Source organism: Megalops cyprinoides, chromosome 15, assembly GCF_013368585.1.
Source record: "Megalops cyprinoides isolate fMegCyp1 chromosome 15, fMegCyp1.pri, whole genome shotgun sequence".
Lineage (NCBI taxonomy): Eukaryota > Metazoa > Chordata > Actinopteri > Elopiformes > Megalopidae > Megalops > Megalops cyprinoides.
In genome coordinates this window covers 6402958-6422192 of record NC_050597.1, presented here as the reverse complement: position 1 = coordinate 6422192, position 19235 = coordinate 6402958, and the positions used below count along the sequence as shown (strand labels likewise).

The 19235-nt window shown below is 42.9% G+C and overlaps 2 protein-coding genes across 3 annotated transcripts in view; both read right to left on the bottom strand.

The window, feature by feature from the left end:
* LOC118789858 (echinoderm microtubule-associated protein-like 6) overlaps positions 1–2645 on the bottom strand; it is a 116726-nt gene extending 114081 nt beyond the window's left edge. The window contains exons 1-2 of the mRNA XM_036546546.1: positions 2138–2645; positions 1233–1490 (exon numbers count right to left, since the gene is read on the bottom strand). Of these exons, the coding sequence (XP_036402439.1) occupies positions 1233–1429 (197 nt within the window). The 5' untranslated portion in view covers positions 1430–1490; positions 2138–2645. The remainder of the gene's footprint in view (positions 1–1232; positions 1491–2137) is intronic.
* Positions 2646–12750: 10105 nt separating this feature from the next.
* LOC118789968 (spectrin beta chain, non-erythrocytic 1-like) overlaps positions 12751–19235 on the bottom strand; it is a 105890-nt gene continuing 99405 nt past the window's right edge. For both annotated transcript variants that reach the window (XM_036546740.1, XM_036546739.1), the window contains 4 exons: positions 14559–14767; positions 14288–14461; positions 14024–14066; positions 12751–13264 (listed from right to left, as the gene is read on the bottom strand). In XM_036546740.1, the coding sequence (XP_036402633.1) occupies positions 13049–13264; positions 14024–14066; positions 14288–14461; positions 14559–14767 (642 nt within the window). In that variant the 3' untranslated portion in view covers positions 12751–13048. The remainder of the gene's footprint in view (positions 13265–14023; positions 14067–14287; positions 14462–14558; positions 14768–19235) is intronic.

Here is a 19235-nt window from a genome sequence, read left to right as displayed (position 1 = left end):
ACAGAGAATGCCTTGCAACTCCAACACATTCATACAGCTGAACCTGACAATATAGCAGTATTATGAACTGCAAACCAACAGCAGGAAATTTAAAGTTCTGCTGGGAGACGATTAGGAGATGTCAACGAGGCGGCGCGCAAACAGCGCTAATGAGCGAGCGCGAGCGAGGACAGGCTTGGTTTTCGGCTGCAAACGGAGCGGCACATCCACACGGACCGGAATCGCAATGACAGCGCAATGATGAAGATGTGCTCCACAGGACGACAGAAGCGGTTTGTAGCCCAGATTCTTCTGTCAGCCCGTAACTGCCAGACACAAAGGAAACCACTCCTTTTCAGCAGTTGTCAGCAGGATATATTAAAGTCTTTCCCTCCTCAAGCACACGCTGATCCAGTGCTCAGTTTCGGTGACAGGAGAGTGACACTTCTGTTCTACACTTAGTATAACTTCTTTTAAAAATTCTAAATAATACATTGCTCCCATCTGTAAACCATTCAATCAAATCCCAGTTTCAAACGATTCAAGCCAAAGATACAAAGGCAGGCAGTGATTTCTATTAAGAACAACGGGGTTCCGGTATCGTTTCAGTACCGATATATGCACACCGCAGGTGGCTGTTTTCAGCAATGAATTGAGGAAAGCATGGAGACTTATTTCTTCTGTTGGGACTCAATTTATGCCCTGTAACAATTCATAGGTTTAGATCTATATTAGTACATAACACATAATACACTATTATACATACATAATGGTGGCTGGAAACTATTGTGCATAACTGAATGTTTTATTCAAAAGAAACAAATGTAGAACCTTCAATCATCCGGTATATTAATTCGCTCTTATTTTAGGCGCTTTATCTGTACCACCTGCAACTCATGATAGTTTTGTACCTGAGAGACATACACCGTCCAGCATCCCTCGGCTTCAGAGTAAACGCGAGAGCGCTTTACTGTGTAGATTGCTGCAATCAGTGTGGGGCACCTCCCACACACCAAATGAGAGCTATTCGATCATTTTTACCCCAACGCCCCGTCTCGACCACCGGTCTCCAGTAGGAACGGGAGGTACAGCGAGTCGGCTGCGCTCCACGACCTTTTACGCAGAGACGCGAAAGGTTTTTCCGACGACAAATGGGATGAAGACCTCGAAAAAAAAATACTGCCACTTGACCACTGCCGAGGAAATCCCCGGGCGAGATCGGGGAGAGGCGAGTCACATTGCGACAAACTTACCTGATAATGTCATCGTTGTGTCCCAGATAAAACTTCTGGGTGTGCTCCCTCGTGTTGTAAACCACGCCGACTCCAGCCACGAAGTACACGACCTCCTTGCCCGCGGTGTAGTACAGGTTGTTGCGGCACTGATGCCCTCTGTAACCGTAAATCCACTCCAATCTCAGCTGGCACCGGGGAGCAGTTCGGTCCGCCATGATATTTGAAAATGTGTGTGTTTTAGAAGTATTTCAACCACAACTTCAAGGATATTCTATCCTAAAACAAACCATCAAAAGTACATTTGAGTTATACTGACATTAATATTGAAGGACAAAAGCTCCGAAATATAGTTTTTTTTTTTTTTTTTACAATAATTGGCTAAAATTCTCTAATGTTGAATAGTCATTTTATTAGCCTACTATCACTACAGCTACAGGCTATATTTTAATAAATCTCTTCAGATATATCATATATGCCATACGCGTTCTGATAAAATGAATACTACACTGGTAAACTCCATTGAGCACCTGTCTACTTCTGTTTTTATCCAGTTAGCAGAATACATTCAGAGCTTCGGTCATCTAACTTTTTTCTTTCATAAATATCTGTGATATATTTACGCTATAGAAAATGCACCCTCCAATGCAAATCCGTGTTTTAAAAAACATCGTTGTAACCGTTTAACTCCATTTAAAACCGATTCGTTTCAAACTAAAAATCCATTAAAATAAAACAAACAGAAAATGAGCACAACTGGTAGTGAACTAGACTACTGCAAAAATATAATCCGCACGCTAATCCTTCACTCTGTCATCAACCATAATTGCTACCGTTTCCGTTTACTTCCCAAATAGGAACTAGCTGCAAAATATTTCAGATCTAGTAAACGCGCACGAAATAGGCCGAACGCAATGTCAGACTACCATTCATAAATCTGAACGCAGCAAATCCCCCCAGTGAAACAGCCACGATCAACTGAGGATTTCCAAGGCGAAACAAAACGACACTGCGCAGCCTGCCCGGACAACTACAACTGCCTGGCCGCGGTTTGCGTCCCTCCCAACGAAGACGCCCCAAAATGCAAATTTTCTGCTAACTTCGGTGCAATGCCAAATAATTAAACAGCTTCCAACCACAGTCTCCCCTCAGCACGTCGCCCCACTCCTTAATCCGCATCTCAGATCGATGGCAAACACCAGGGTGACTTCGGACTGTGAATCATCATAGTGCGCAGAATAACCGCCGGTCCCGGGGTGAAAAGAAAACAACAAAATAAATATCAGGAAAAAAACCCTCCACAGAATCCTTATTCTGTGAGCAACGTCTGAGAGGAAACTTGACGCAGGGAGGCAGCACTCAATGACATCTCTGGCTGGTGTCTTTACGTAATATTTTCGAGAATTGGAGCTCTGGTTTCTAGGCGATAGCAGTTCTTGGTAACCACGACGCCTTGAAGGCCGCCCCTTGCCACCGACGCTGCAAATAGAGTGGCCGGATGCAAAGCCTCATGGAGATTGGGGTTTACACGTTTTTCTAGAATACACAATACGGCCGCAGGAAGCACATACAGTGACTACAACTACCAGCAATCAAAGCTCAAGCCTTGTCCAAGGTCCTTAATTCGGGAAGCGAAAGATGCAAAGAGACGGGCGTTTGCTGGTTAGAATAATAATATGGACGTTAAAAACGAACGGAAAGGATGGTAATGTATACAATCCAAATGATCCACCACGTATTCATCTGCCGCCGAGCTGTAATATTTTCAGACTACGGAGATTGGTTTTAACATGAGTTTTAACTGAACTGGGCGTGCGTGCATTGTGCTACTTAACTGCCGCTCAATTAAATATATTATTTTACTCGCATTTATATCTTCGTGTACATTAAACAACAGCAGTTCAAATGGGCATGAAAATGTTTTGATGAGAATGATGAAAATGGATTTAGTGGAGCTTGGATAAACGTTTGAAGAAAAAGTCTGATTTCCCCCCGGTAGCGTTACCCCTTGTAACAAGGGCAGTGGACAAGAAGCGGAACCACAGAGGTTGAGGTTTTGTCTTGAGGCGGAGTTACCTTAAATTTCCAGTTTGCGCCTTAGTTGTCTTCATTAGGCTTTGCAATTGATTTTGCTTTATGGAATACACAAAGTTTTAGCTGTGATCTTTCTTTAAGGTTATCCCAGTTTGTTCGTTTTTCCTAGAAAATGTAAAAATTGTCAACGTTATCTATTTAACACGCAGCTTTGTCAAACAGAGCAGTTGCTATGTCCTATATTTAGAAAATGGTCAGCTAATTAGGCCAACAGACGCAAAAACCCTGATTCCTAGATTCAATACCAGTTGACCTCGACTTTGACTCACATTGAAATGCAGATGATAATTTTCAAAAAGTTTACCAAGTTCTCTTCCATTGATGAAAAATAAATGTTTGTGTTGAAAAAAAGTAGCGCGTTTGTTATTAACTCAACGTACATATGTTGACGATTTAATTAAAGAGCACATCAGAAGCCGCACCTGTTAATTTTGTTCCGTCTACTCAGAACACATTAGTGTCTTGATGACAGCAAAAGTGATTAAAATGACCAACCGCTGTGCTAAAGCCGATGCTCCTCTTAAAGAGGTGTGAATGATCCTGCTTACATTTTGTCTGTTTCCACAGTATCATGGATCATGGAGGTGGAATCGGCATCATGTTTGTGTATAGGATGAGTGACACTTACACAAAGTGACTTGCCTGAAAAATAAAAAAAGGATATTATGGGCCTTGCCAAACCTTCTTCCCCCTTACAGTGACTGTGTTTTGGACAGGCCAGTTTGCCATTCAGTTATACGGGATTTTCAGTGCTTATTTTCACAGGGCACACTGGCTGGCCAGTTTCCGTCACACAATTTTTCGGTGGGCTGGCCTATATGCACCCCAGTGGTATTCCAGGACATTAATGCAATAGTGACCATCCAACCCACCACCTCTATTTTACCCTAAAAAAATGTAATTTGTGGAATTCTAAATGACCAAAAATGTCTATTGTATTTTAAGAAATCACAGCCACACTGTGTTAGCAACTGTGTATCACAGACTGTTAAAAATTCATATGTTGAAAAACATGTGTAATAAGGGGCTTCCACTTTTCATTAATTGGAATTTTACACATTTACTGCATGTAATGAAGACAACATTAGCACAGCCTTTCTCTTTCTTTACAGCTATTGTATACATCAATAGAGAGTGTGCATGATTGGCTGATTGGCAGGTAAGCAGAGCCGCGGTATACCCACCATCTGGAAAACGACAGGATTTATAGTTCAATTACAAGTCAAACCCACAGAGGGTATTGATGCTTTTTCATTAGGAATCGGTATGAAAAGTCAGTTCAGAGAAGAAAGAGATTCACATTTTTCCTTTATCTTAAAAGTGCTGGAAATAAAACCATGCTGTGTGTTTATTTGTGTGGAGGGGCAGGTGAAGGACCTTGCTGGCAGGCTCATATCGAGCGCTCCGCGGTTTTCACAGGGAGTCTAACCGAGAGAGTCCCCGGGGCATCTGTTCCAGTGCCCTGCTTTTCCTCGCCATAGCAACTGTGCGCTGCCATGGCGCCGAAGAGCGGCACTTTTACTCCCATGGGTGCGGTTCCTCGGGCACAACTCTCTCTCTCTCTCTCTCTCTCTCTCCCTCTCTCCCTCTCTCTCTCTCTCTCTCTCTGCTGCCCTGCACCAATTGGCCCTTTCACTCTAACCGCGATGCATCATCTCTGCACATGCAATCAGAGAGGGGGCGGGGCCAGATCAACCTGCGCCGAGCCGGAAGACAAAACGCCGCCCGCGGTCCGACCGCGCCGACAGCTGCAGTTAATTAGATCACAATGAGGCGGATTGGCAGGTAAGCAGAGTCGCGGTATACCCACCATCTGGAAAATGACAACAGGATTTATAGTTCAATTACAAGTCAAACCCAACTACCTGCTTGGTAGTTACACAGAAGTGCCTGAGGAGGTGATGCACTGGAGTGAATTAACCGAAAACCTTCCACGGTGCTGAAAGGTGCCTGTGCTTTTTTTTTTTTTTAATAAACTCGTATTGGGATTGAAATCAATTCCTTAAACAGCCCATGTTTCATCATGACAGTGGGCTATTACACCAATGGGTGTGATGTTACTTAAAAATATACTGCTGTGATTCTCCATTCGCTGGATTAAAGAGAGCTGAGACTAAGCCTCATTTGCATCTTGAGGGGGAAGGCAAAGACATTCCAGGGATAGCACAGGTGGGTAAAGTTGCACCACACAGATAACACACCCCCACTCAACACAGGCTGCTGAGAGTGCTTTAACACTGCGCTCAGGAGAGCACAGGGCATGCCACAACAACTTCATCGAGCCTGCAGCCTCATTATTCATTATACGCTGTAGAGCACATGGCTAAACCATAACTGTTCAGCACATTATCAAGCCCTCGAGAGCTCGACTTGTGAATTTTATAAGAGCACGCACATACACGTAACTGCATGTGCAGGAAGGCTGCAGCTTCACACCGGCACACAGCCTACATTCTAACGCCGTGCGTGCACACGGTTTAAAATCCACACTAGACCACTGCAGTGCATGCTGAACAAAAGTCCTTCCAGTTATGTGCAGCACTTGTGACAGCACAGCCACTCCCCGTCTGTGGTGGGGGTTGGCATGCTGACGGAACAGCAGGTGGGCAGGTAGCAGGTAAAAACAGGCTGCTGCTAGAATAAACTGCACACAGAAAGGGTCGGTATGACACACCTGTCCCTGTTGCGCTGGCCTCCAAATGTGTGATCATTAAAAAAAGGTGAGATGCGCATTCCCTCTGGCCGCACCTCTCAGCTTCTGCGGAAGCCACCTGTGGATCTTAGCTACCTTCAGCTTAGCTGCCTTTTTCACAGGTAAAATCAGCTGTGAGTGGACTGGTTAAGTGCAAAGCCCCATGGGAAGCCGACAGGCTGTCATGTCCCCATGGCCTCTGTTCTCTGTTCTCATTGCCAGGCCTGTAGCCTACACACTGCATTTAGTGGATAAGTTAATTCACTGCACTTCCTCTTTAGAATAATGAGAAGGGGCATGTGGGCAGTAAATTCTTCCTAAAGAAATCCAATGTACAAAGAAGCTACTGATGTTTATTATGTGTTTCTAAACCTAGCGGTACATAGCCACACTGAGGTTCTGTCAGTGGCTGTATATACTAGCTGTAGAATGTGGGTAGATAGTAGTTCTGGGTACACTGGGACCTTCACAGCAGATCTAAGATCAGGTTCCCCATGCCCAATCCTAATCCAAACCATTTAGAGTGAAATTTTGATCCTGATCCAGGATCAGATACTAAGGACAGAAAGTATGCACACACAGAAAGTAAAATAAGTTTGGTTAGAGCAAGACATGTTTATTTAGCCCACACAGTCCAGTTAGCAGGTGTGGACCAAACTTAGAACTACCGACCAAAACCCTACAAGCAAGAACAAAGAGGGTTCATGATGCCTCTTTCAACCAACACTGAATTTCTTTACATATCTCATTTTTTTTTAGCACTACATCAGTGTTCAGCACTAACTGCTAAATTTCATTTCTAGGAACAGGGCAGAAATCAAGGCAAAGCCTCTATGCACAATAACATCACCACCCCCCACTAACCCCCCCCCCCCCCCCCCCCCCCCCCCCCCCCCCCCCCACACCGAGAGGAGCTGGGCTCCGTGGAGAAAAAAAGGCTTAAATGAACAGTGATTTATTCGTTTTAGCCCCATTAGCACGGTGCTCCCCGGAGACTCGTTTCGCCGGTGTTTTTGATGTCCGGAGCGCAGAGTAATTGGCCTCCTGTGTGCGGCAGTGAGGCTGCAGCCGGATTAGAGCGGCTCTCCCGGTGAGGCTGGCTCTGACAGCGCCCCACCCCCCTGCGCCCCCAAACCGCCCCGCACCCCGAAACCGCCGCTCAGGCCGAGCTGGGGGGGAAGCTGCATCTGGGGAGGGAGATGCACAGAGCAGACCGCCAGCTCTTACACACTCAATATGGCTGCCTGATGGAGCTTGGGCTCTAAAACATGGTATCTTATACCATCAGCCAGTGATATACAGGGATGTGGGAAGAACTGGGACTAGCTACACTGTGTTGCTCTGATGGCAACACACATGGAGAACTCAGAAATTATGGATTCATTATTCATTAAAGTCCCTTCCTGTCTCAGGATGCCAGCTCTTACACATTCAATATGGCTGCCCAATTGTGTTTAGTCTCTAAAACACTGTCTCTTATGCCTGGAGCCAGTGGTACAGAGGGTTACACTGCTGTGTGAATAACTGGGACTAGCTGTACTGAAATGCGTGTGTTTGTCCTGAAACCAATATAATGTATACACCACCTGTCTGTCAGTGTCTCATTATACACGGTATGTGTGTGCAGCAAATGGAAAAAAAATTAAAAGTCAAAACAAATTTACATTGTATCAGCAGAAGGGCTGTCATAAAGCCGTTATACCATCTACAATCCACAACTACAGTGTGGCTGCTGTATCCGGCCAATAAAGCCATCCTGTGAGGCACAAGCACAGTAACTGCGTCTCTGTAACTTTACTCCACCCTAGGAGCGGTTTGTGGTAACACTCCCCTTCTGGTTCATCCATCACAGACAAACGCACCCACACTTGGGAGTCTGCAGGGAAGCCACACACTGGCGGCTCCTTTCAGGACTTTAGAGGCGCACTTGCTCCACCTTTTGATGAAAACGGCAAACTTCGCCTGTCGGCTTCTGCAGGGTAACACACGGGCTAAAATTTCACACACTGATAATGTTTTTCCTGCTCTCTCACTAGCGACATTTTAAAATATATAATTGTCATTTATTTAGCAGATTCATCTCGTGTATTAGGCTGAGGGATATCAATAAACACAGATACTACAACAAAGACCAGAGACCTTATGGGATGTATGATTCATACTTTACTTTAGATTCATAACACTGTGGATGGTAACCTACGGTCAAGCAATCTATACCGTAAAAGCCTTTGCACTTAAATTGATTTTAACAAAACGGAGGACTGTGCATGTTTCAACACAACAAAATACCTTAATGGACACGGGGGGGCTTTTACCTCTAACAGGCAGATTTGGCGTTCATTAGATAAATCATTGTACCTATAGCTGCTACAATGCACAGGTGAGTCATTCCTCAGGCATAAAACTGTCACCCCTTGAATAAATCTGATGCACACATCTCTGCTTCATAAATGGGGTATGTTTAGGCATGGCTGCCGCAGCACCAAATGAGCATGTGTGGTATTTTTGGACCCATTTACGCTTCACAATATCACACACGTATGAATGTCAGCAAACCAACTGCAATCCTATCCCCTCCTTGCTGCATGGAGAGTTATCCCAGGGATATGGCTGATTTTCCTACGATGGATATGAAAAACACAAAATGGCACTTTCATATAAATATATATACATATACATATTTTATATACATACATAAATATATATATTTATTTCCCCGTGCTTGTTAACCATACAACCATACAAAGAACAATCCCACCTCAAAGTCTACTCTTAAAAGCCTGTGACAAAACGATCCTTTGAGAGGAAGTGATAAGCAAATAAATGAATGCACAAATATATGATGAGACCTCTTGTTCGTCTAAAGGGCGCTTCCACTGTGGCGTGGATTTGCACATCAAACGGGGGGGGGGGGAGGAGGAAGGGGAGGTGATGAAAAAGCGCTCTGATGAGGCGGCGCGATGCGCAGAGCACGCAGAAATTACGGATTCATTATTCATTAAAGTTCCTTCCTGCCTCTCTTCGCACGCCAGCTGCAGCCTTGATTTTCCGCATTCAGCTTCCTGGAAGTGAACCGCGATCTGACAGCGGGGGCATCCCTAATCCCCTCGATATTCCATCACACGGAGCCGCTGCTTAATAGACACGTTCACATTCCTCTTTGCTGCAGAATTGCTTCCCACGCGATAAGAGCCGCTCACTGCCTCCCCGTCTTATTTCAGCCACAACCTCTGAAATTCTCATTAACACATATCATTAGCCCTTGTGCGTTTGTGTATTATCGCTACAACAATGATGCTGGTCAACTGATTTTTATTATTTATTTTTTTTGTGAATGGCTGTATGAAGGAAAAGGGCTTATAATCTGTTTAATATGATATGCAAAACTGTTTTCCTGAGTATTCTGTCCACGTTTGTTCTTGATATAATTCCATAAGGTCCAGTTTTGGCCTATAAATCTGGTTCAAATGTTTTCAGGTGATTTAAAATGTTTTAACTCCAGATAATTTGAAATATTCTAGATTGTCCTCTTAACCGGTAAAGACAAAAAAATAAAAAAACCTCCCCTTTCCTACTTGGCTGAAGTGTTCCTATGTATCCACTAGATGGAGCTCTTCTGCAACACACGATTACTCACGAGCCGAAACCACGGCTTTATCGTACCAGCTAAAACTTTCCTTAAACGTTATTACGGCCATACCGCATAAACATTGTGCGCTGCACGGAGAGCGACTCTTGCAGAGCATGAATTTTAATGTCCATCTTTGTAACGACAAACTAATTCACAGTTTAGAGATGCCTGACATAACCCTGAAACTTGGTTCATCTATTTGCAAATAGTGCACACACATACTTTTTTACAGTGACTTTCCACACAAAATACCTTACACTCAGGTATCTAAAACTAATGGAAAGCAAGCGAAACTGACACAGTACGCAAGAAGTGAGAATCGTACCCATCAAATAAGAGTACATTAAACTGATGATACCGTGATATGGTGGCCAAAGGAGAGTGGCATACTGCAGATAAAATCAAGGTGAATAAATGTTTAATAAATTAAAGATCATATCTGAACATGTTAATGCAGAGGATTATGCCAGCTTGGTTGTTCGTATATTAAAGATAGTCACATTTGTAAAATAACAACAGAAATTATTTTCATTACCAAGATGCGCTTGTAATTCTCTTTTATATTACCAATTTCTTTTTGAAACTATTAGATCTATAAATACTTAATACTTACGTAAACTGTAACAATGTATTGACATGGGCAAATTCTGCACCTCCCTTTACTTACACAGAGTTTAATTCTTTCTCTTCATGTTGTAGATGTAGCTGTGTGTGTCTTCGGTTGGTTTATTTCAGTCCTAAAAATTCGTTTTTTTTTTTTTTTTTTTTTAAAATGACACAACAGGGAGTTAGTAATGAACACATCGCCAAGTTTATGTAAGCATAACCATTCCTTCAAATGAAACGGGTGGTCCAGTACTTTAAAATCAATATTCTGCATAACGGGGGTAATCGCTCGTGCCGAAAAACACATTTATAACAATGCAAAAAAAAAAAAAAAGCTTACACGCCAGCATCTACTTGCAAACAAACCCACCTGCTCGAAGATCACACACCTGCAAGGGTGAGATGAGGAAGCATCCCGCCGCCGAGGCAGTCGCGTAAGGCCATTTTACCCATCAGCACGTGCGAGACACGGCCACGGTAGCACGTGACGTACGGTTCCAACAGTTTCGACTGTGGTATACTGCAATTCAACTTTCACTACAATTAAACTGCTTAACGCCTGTCAGGAAAAAACAGCATGAAATGAATGCATTTCACCTAAAGGCAAGTTTTCCATTTCGTTGCACAAAGAACCAATCGAAATAAGATGAGCTAATACGTTCCATCAGCCTTTTAAAGCTGTGAAATTCAGATCCGACATGGCAGTTTTTCCGAGAGACAGAGGGATCCCCACAAACAAACCACCTAACCATAAACTGGCGACAACAGAACGCTCACCTGAAAGTTTCATCTTCAAGGTCAAGTTCAGATGTCGTTTACTGTCCTTTTTGAAATGAAACATCTCAGAAATTACTAAACACTTCTTTAAAACAGTTCATTTTAAAAATGAGTAGGGTCTGTCTCAGCGTCACCTTAGCTAGTTTACACTCGTTAACTAGCTTGCTACTGCTAGTTTGGTTGAGGTGAAGACGTCACGATTCAACCTCAAACGCTACCAGCGCAAAAAAAAAACCCCACAGTACCTTTCTTCTAGTGAAATAGATTCGGTATGGTGCCATAAAAAATTAAAATATGTACGTGGCAAAGGACTTTTGGTTCACTTGATAACAAGACTTAGGACTAAGAGTGAGATGACAAGCAGAAAGGTGCGTTACTGAAGCGAGCGCCCTTCTGAGAGTGATACACCGCCCAAAGAGGGAGGATTAGATTAGCGTACTTCAATCACAGTGTTCACGTAGTGATTGGCAGTAGTAGTATCCAAATAGAATAAACACATCAGTACGCAGTATATTAGTAGTAGCAACATGGAATTACTAATAACTCGCTGAATTAAACAGTTCACAATGATCTAAAAACGCTCAACTATTTTTTCGACAACGGATTTCTTCAAATCATGAACGTATAGTGGGCACACCGCTATGCCTGAATATAAAAAAATAAATTCAAAATTATTTAGTTACAAGGGATTTAAAAAGTGAAATAAACATGTTCAGACAGAGTAATTTTAAAAGCATTTTAATGACTTCGCACATATTTAACAGAGAGGGTAAAAGTCTACAGGTGCAGTTCTGTATGTCTGGCCTTCTGGCCCAGGTTTACTTATGAGCCTATAGGCCCTGCCACAGCAAAGGAGTTCATTCCTATTCAGTAAGTTTCTGATTGTGCAATAAGATGAAAATTTTCATTACAATAGTTACAGTGACAGAGAAATGCACACTATGTATCAAATAGCGAGAAAATTTAGCAAAAAATAACACGCAGTGCTGTAGCCAACAAGCAAGCAACCGTTTTTTTGAGTAACATTACTTTTTCCAGTAAATGCTTAATTTCCACTGTTCCACTTAACACCAATGCTTCAATGTGTTTATAATACATCTAGTAGTTATTTTATAATCTGTACTAGAATAATAATTTGAAACATACATTATAAATGCAACTCAAGAAACAACAAAAACAAAACAATGGAACCAATAACAAAGGATTGTTTTTTTGTGTGTGTGTAAAATTACAGATTTAAAATTAATTCAGTAAAATTCAGTATGCTAGTCCTTCGTTTATATCAAACATTCTTACTGGTCACAATCACTGTTTAAAAGCCCCAGCATGTGGTTAATAGCTGACACTTGCTTATTATGGATTTGTATCCAAATTAATGCATGTTTATACTAAATATTAGCAAAGACGATATACCTTATCAAAGCCTATAATGGATGGAAGGTTTTAGTAAATGGAGTTCGACAGGTGTTTGTATAGTTGCTATTGTACAGTTTCGGTATATGTGCAGAGTCGAAAGGAACTGTTTCCAAGCACCGCTGCCTTGCTTTCCAACAGCAAACAGGATGTAAGTCGTCTTTCCAAGACAGCCTCACAAAATTGAGGAAATGTTTAAATATCCAGACCCTATAACTACGTACAATTTATTTTAAAAAAAGAGAAAACCAAAAAAAAAAAAAAATCAAGTTGGAAAAACAAAAGCAACCAAATTTAAATGAATAAAAAAAAAACAAACAAAATGCGAAACAGGTTACAAAAACAACAAAAAAAAACCTACCTCTGGTCCTGTCTCTGAATTTTTTGTCTTCATATTTAATAAGATGGAAGCAACCCAACGCATCTCACACCCTTATAGCTTTAAATAATGTTATTTTTTGTATATATTTTTTTTATCAGCTTTAGTTTTTCAAAAAGCCCTAATTTACTTCTAAAACCAATTGGAGTAACATTAGGCACAGAGTGTGGTGTATTGGTTCTGAGCTTGCATGCTGGAAATTCACTGGAGGTGGAGGGGAAATGGCCACCAGCAGGGGGCGCCCTCTACTTCTTCTTGCTGAAGAGGCTGAAGCGCTTCTCCTTGTCCTTCTCCTTCTCCTTCTCTCGTTTGCCGGGGCTGGACTCGGTGGTCAGGGTGACGCTGGTAGGGAGGGTCTGGGCCCGGCTGGAGGCTGGGGTGCTCTGGCTGCTGGGAGTTACCTCAGACTTGTCAGAGGTCGCAGCGCCAGTGATGTCCTGGATCCACATCATCATCTCCTCCTGCGGGGAGGTTAACAGCACATCAACACCAGGCTAATCATAGCAGGAAAACCTACACAAACGGGCTGGCTAATAAAATAAGCGTTACTGAAATCAGTATATGTGCACACGCTTCTAGAGTTCCAATTTGTTAAACAAGGATGACTTCATGAAGAACTCCACGGTTGAATGTAGCAAACAAACTGATTTCAGCATTTAATAAAGTCTTCATTTCTGTTTCTATGACACTGATCTTAATAGCTATTCAATATGCATATGTACACATAGGCTCTGACATAATACGGGGAAATACATTTAAGTGGTGAACACTTGTCAGTTTCATTTTCAGCTGATGGCAACACTTCAATACAGCCTGGTGGTCAACATTAAGCCTGATGTTGATAAAAAATATATATAGTTTTTTAAAGATTTATGAAAACCAGTGCGCTGCAAATGTACCCATCAAAAATGTATGAGACTCTTGGCTGACACCTCTACAAGTTCTGAATTTGGGGAGTCCTCGTTCATGCCACATCATTAACAAAAAAAAGCCCTGTGTTTCTATAGGAAACAGTTTCAGAGGCACAGAGGCAGGACTATCCTTTGGAGGACGGGCACATCTCCGCTGACATCATCTGAGTGACTTTCTGTTGTCTCACCAGCAGCTAGAGGCCGCAGTGGTGACACACGTGGACCTTGATGACCAGTAGATGGTTTGGACTCAACGCAATGAATGCAATAGCACACTGTAGCTATCAATCAGGTAAAAGAGTCACTTACATCATCTTTGGCTTGGAAGAGATACTCATTCCCATCGGAAATTCTGTAAAAATGAAAAGACAAAAATCAGTTCAATCTGATCACCTACAGACACACTGACAAAAATGTTAAAATGACAAACTAAAGACAAACATTAGATTTCTTACAAAAGTTGTTGTGAAGGTATATTCCCAGTGTTACTGTTTGAGTAACACTGTATCTGGTGTGTTTGCCTGTGTGTGCATGTGTGTGTATGCATATGTGTATGTGTGTACATGGTCTTACCTGAGTTTGAACACATGCTTCTTCTTTTTGTAGTCTACGGCGACCTCACAGACGGCATCTTTCAGACTGATGGGAATCTCACTGTGGTACGGAATGCCTTGGCTTGCGTTCTTGTTGTCTTTGTAGAAGCCCATTTCGTGATTGTTGATCACACAGTACACGTTATGCCAGGATCTGAAATAACACACACATTAAGGTCAATGTCTGGTTCATCTTACATACATACACACACACAGCGCTCTTTTCCTGCCATCAGGGGTTGTGTGCGCACCTGTTGGAAGCCTTCTTGTTATGCCCCTCCCACTCGTGCTTGCGATGCAGGAACCCCTCGATCTGGGCGGAGGGCGTGTCCTGGGCTTTGGTGGGGAGCGTGGAGGCCTGCTTGCCCTTACGCTCGGCGGTAGGTGACGGAATGGGGCTGGGCTCCTTGGAGCTCCGCTCCGCCACGCCGTTAACGATCTCAGCCCCGTCCACACCGTCCTGCCGGAGAGAGGGAGAAAGATGGAGGGTATCAGGAACAAGCATGCTCTGAGGGACCACACGCCCGACCACACGGCATTGAACAGGGCTTCATGTGCACCAGGATCAGAGGCTGTGTAGAAACATTCTGTGCTTTAAGGTTTTAAGATAATGGCAAAAACCACAAATGTGGACACATCTAAATATAGACACAAACACGTCTGAAGGGGAAGTGTGTGAGACTACAGTAAGAGACACACTACAGCTTTGTTACAGGTGAAGGCACTGGTTAACATCACCACATTGCACATTGTGTGTGTGTGACCACATTTTTTTTTTTTTTTTTTTTAGAATTGCAGTTGCAATTTGCCCCTTTAGACTGTTTCTCAATCATAAGAATCCAGACCATCTCCTTCCAAAAATCAATACCGGCAACGGTACATAACGTTGCTGGAATTGCCACAATCTGTGAGTGGGACTAACCCTTAATGCCTGCTCCAGCACTTGTTCTGATGCCATTACAGCAGCCTCGAATTGTTAAATCTGTGCTCCATTTAACAATTGCATCCCTGTCCGAGCGGCAAGAGAATCACACGAGCTGAACTCTAGAACTGTCCGCCCCGCCGCCTCCCGAGGGGGCCGCACAGCTCTACAGCTCCCTGATTGAGATGTTAAAGAGGAGGAGAGAGACTCGGAGGCCTGGAGCTTCGAGCCATTGCAAAGACTCTGACACCACCAGCGGCGAAGCGCTGGACTGTGAGCTAACGGCCGCGCCACTGGTCGGTTGGCTCGTCCTTGTCAGGCTCTGCAGTGGCTCAGGGAAGCTCCTGCGTGTCACCATATTAGTCATTTCCCGTGGAGGAAGTGCAGATCCGAAGATGCTCTCTGGTTTAAGTCAAACTGATTAGAAGAGGACAAGAGCAGGAGGAGGAGGAGGAGGCACCATTTTAATGGCATGCCCACACGATTAGAGGTTAACAATGCGCTTGCAACCACACGCACACACACACCGTTGCCACCCCAAGACGTAAATCTTACTGAGGATAATGTGGAGAAAAAGCCAGCAAAAAGGGAGAGAAGTCCAAAAAAAAGCAAACAATCACAAACCATTGCTTGCCGTGGAAGTAATGAATCATTATTGTCATTATTGGAAAAGGGAGGAGAAAGCAATTTGTCTGTTAAAAAGGTATTTTGTAACACCACAGCCACTCCAGTTTGTCACAGTGAATTACCCCCATACAAAGACCCATCACAGGCTTGGGCCAATCCAGTGCTTTGTAGACTGCAGTGCTGCCAGGCTTCGTGGCCTTTGATTGGCCCAACAGGGGGCCTAGCCAGCTCATTGGTCAGGACAGGAGAGATGCTCTTCTGAAGCCAACTCCTCCCTGAAAGCTTTTGAAACTGTAATCCTCGTGGCACCACAAAAAAAGAGAGTCCGGTGGTCCTGAGTTAATCCTGTCATCACCCCTATGACTTTTCACTTTTTCTTCCGGATTGGGTTAGTCTTAACAGGCTCACCTGCCTAAACTGATTTATGTAGCAGTGTTAGAAAGCTACTTCTGGTCTCCATGGAGACAGGGGCATTGGGGGGAATAATACTCCCCATACACTGTATATGTGAAATCTCTTATTACATGCGATTGCTAACTGAGTGAGAAAACATTTAACCTTCCTGTGCTTGCTGGCCAAGTGCATTCAGCTCGTTGGACACTTATGCTGGACACCCTAGAGTTCAGATATCAAGGTGAATATGAGTGCTTCATTTTTAATAAGCCAAGGATGATCCAGCTGTCAGATAATCTCTGAGCACTGCCGTGACCGAAACAGTACCACAACAGCACATGATGATGTGATGACACTACTGTGTGTTTACACTGTTCAACTTCAAATGGATAGCCATGTTAGAGCCCAACAGGAAGCCCTTTTAAACACTTCCTTCAGTGCTGTAAGTTTTAAGCTTTGTTCATTTCTACAAAATCACTGATGAACCTATTAAAAAAGATACCAAATGTTTACAAATACTGTACTTCTCTCATCTTGATGAAGGGATATGATGGATTCATGGATTATTACACATAGGTATTTGTCTTGGAACATAGTAGCAGACATCTGCCTCTACTGCCCACTTCTTATTAATAAAAATTTTCTACCTCTGTGGTGTTCAAAAGCACCCTAACACTGGTTCACATTACAGCCATTTTAACTGAAGGCACATATATCCTCATTCTGCTGTAGACACTCCTGAAAGGAGAGTGAGAGGTCACCTACAGTCTGCTGGAAAGGAAATGACACAAACACAGGAAGTGATGCGCAGGTACTGTGAACCCCTAATGAATGATCTGAGCATGAGAGACCAGGGAGGTTAAATCACATTGGGAGAACAAAAAAAAAAAAAACATAAAACAATGGTTACTGAGAACATGCAAACAACACGGCTTTAATGAGAAGGGGATTATTTCAACAGGAAACACGGGGGCCACAATCACAGGGGGACAGACACTGGGGTTGTGTCTCGTTTGACTTGGCATTATTGCGTGAGGAAGGGGACGGGGGGCTGAGCAAATGGGAGTACCAACATGCAGCACAAACTGGGAGAAAGACAAACATTCAATACAGGTGCACAGAGTAACAATGAAAAATGGAAGGTGAGACACACGGAACAAGACGGCAATGGCCAAATGAAAGTCATTCCAGTCCAGACTTTTAACATATTTTTGGCATGGCTCGTTACGGAAGTACGGCGTTGAACTGGTGCACTGGTCGTGGGAGATTTTGGATTAATTGGTAACACAGTGTCTATAGTAAGAGCCGGTCTCTTATAGCAGTATGAAACCCATAAAAAAATGCTGGTCTCTACTAAAAGCCAAGTAACTAAACTGTTATTAGGGTGTTATAACTCTTCTTCAAATAAGTAATGTAATAATGGCAATACATTATGATAGATGAGTAAAATAAGTTAGCTTGTAATTATATTGTCTGGCAACAAATAAATATGACAACTTACAAAACTTCAGTTCGGAAGGTCCCCTCCTTGATAATTATTATATTACTGTATCACTTACTTACTTTTTTACTTGTTTACTTATTGTTTACCAATATTTCCATTAACAGATTTCCAACAGATTTATAAATTAATTAATGAATTACTAATCTAGTTATGTAATACTTTGTTAGTTTCCTTGCCTACTGAATGCTCATGTAGTTTTTCTTATTAATGGTTCTCATTTTTAATGGAATGTAAAGAGACTAAACTTTAATTACCAATAAGGGCCAGTCTCAAATGAGCCGTTTACAATAGAAGCATACGGTGCTGTACTAACTTTTATGGTATCTTAAATATTTGTATTTCACTTCCTTTTTTTAGTCACCATAAATTGTTGATGTAATTGTAAATATTCAACATTATCAGTTATGAGCACCAGGCCAAAAATATGTCCTAAGACTGTCGATCAATCAACCATTTGATTTATGTTGACAATATATATGTAGTTTCTTCATTTAAGTAACTGATATTGCTTAAGGCTGGCATTTCATAATTTCATAATTGCACACTGATAATCTGCAGGGGGAAAAAAAGAGACAGAACATGAGACCAGGGGAGGAAAAGACGAGGACAGCTGGCAGCAGAGGAAAGGTGTTGTTTATCGAGGATTAAACGTTCACTGGACGATCGCTACAGACACACACAGGCCTGCCTTCACTCTCACATCCGTTACTAGCAAAGAACCTGCCTGTGGGACAGGTGAGCAGCTCACTGCGGTGGTCCTGGCAGGACAGCCCATCTATGGCGTCCGAAAGCTTTTCACTGACGACAGCCAATGTGCATAGAACCATATCTCCTGACCACCTCAGATATGTAGTACTGCGATACACCTATGCTGTCCCACAATGCCTTGCACTTCCCATGATGTAGAGAGGACTACCATTAAGAACCCTGCTCTGCTCAGTGTCCCCTTCGCTTTGTATTATTACAAAAACCCAAGATCGTTTACTTCCACTTTGTTGAGGAAACGTTTTGACTCATTTCTGCATAAGGCACTTTCGTGAAGTACAAATTATGGCTTGACTACAGTATTACAAAATCACATACCACTGCAGAAAAAAAAAATCTTAAAATGACACGTATAACCCACAATAAACTCTCATTTCCTCCTCCAACACTAATTATACTGTTGTGTACAGTACAGTGATGCTCTTAGTTCTCAAGGCCTTGTCAGAGCAAAGGGAACTGCAAAGCTATTAAGTAAAAACGTGTAGCAAAATCCTTTAATAAAAAGAAAGTAATTGGCTTTGTAACTAAGAGTTGCGGGGATCCATGGCGGATCAAGAGGAAGCAGGGCTGTAATGTGGGAGAACCCCCAGGGGATTCTGGGTCGCGAGGGGGGCTGAGCTGATGAGGTTTGCCAGTCCACATCCTACACTTGCTGGGGGGGTTGGGGGGGGGGGGGGGGTGTCAGTAGGTCACAGTCCAGTTTTCCCGCCCTGCTCA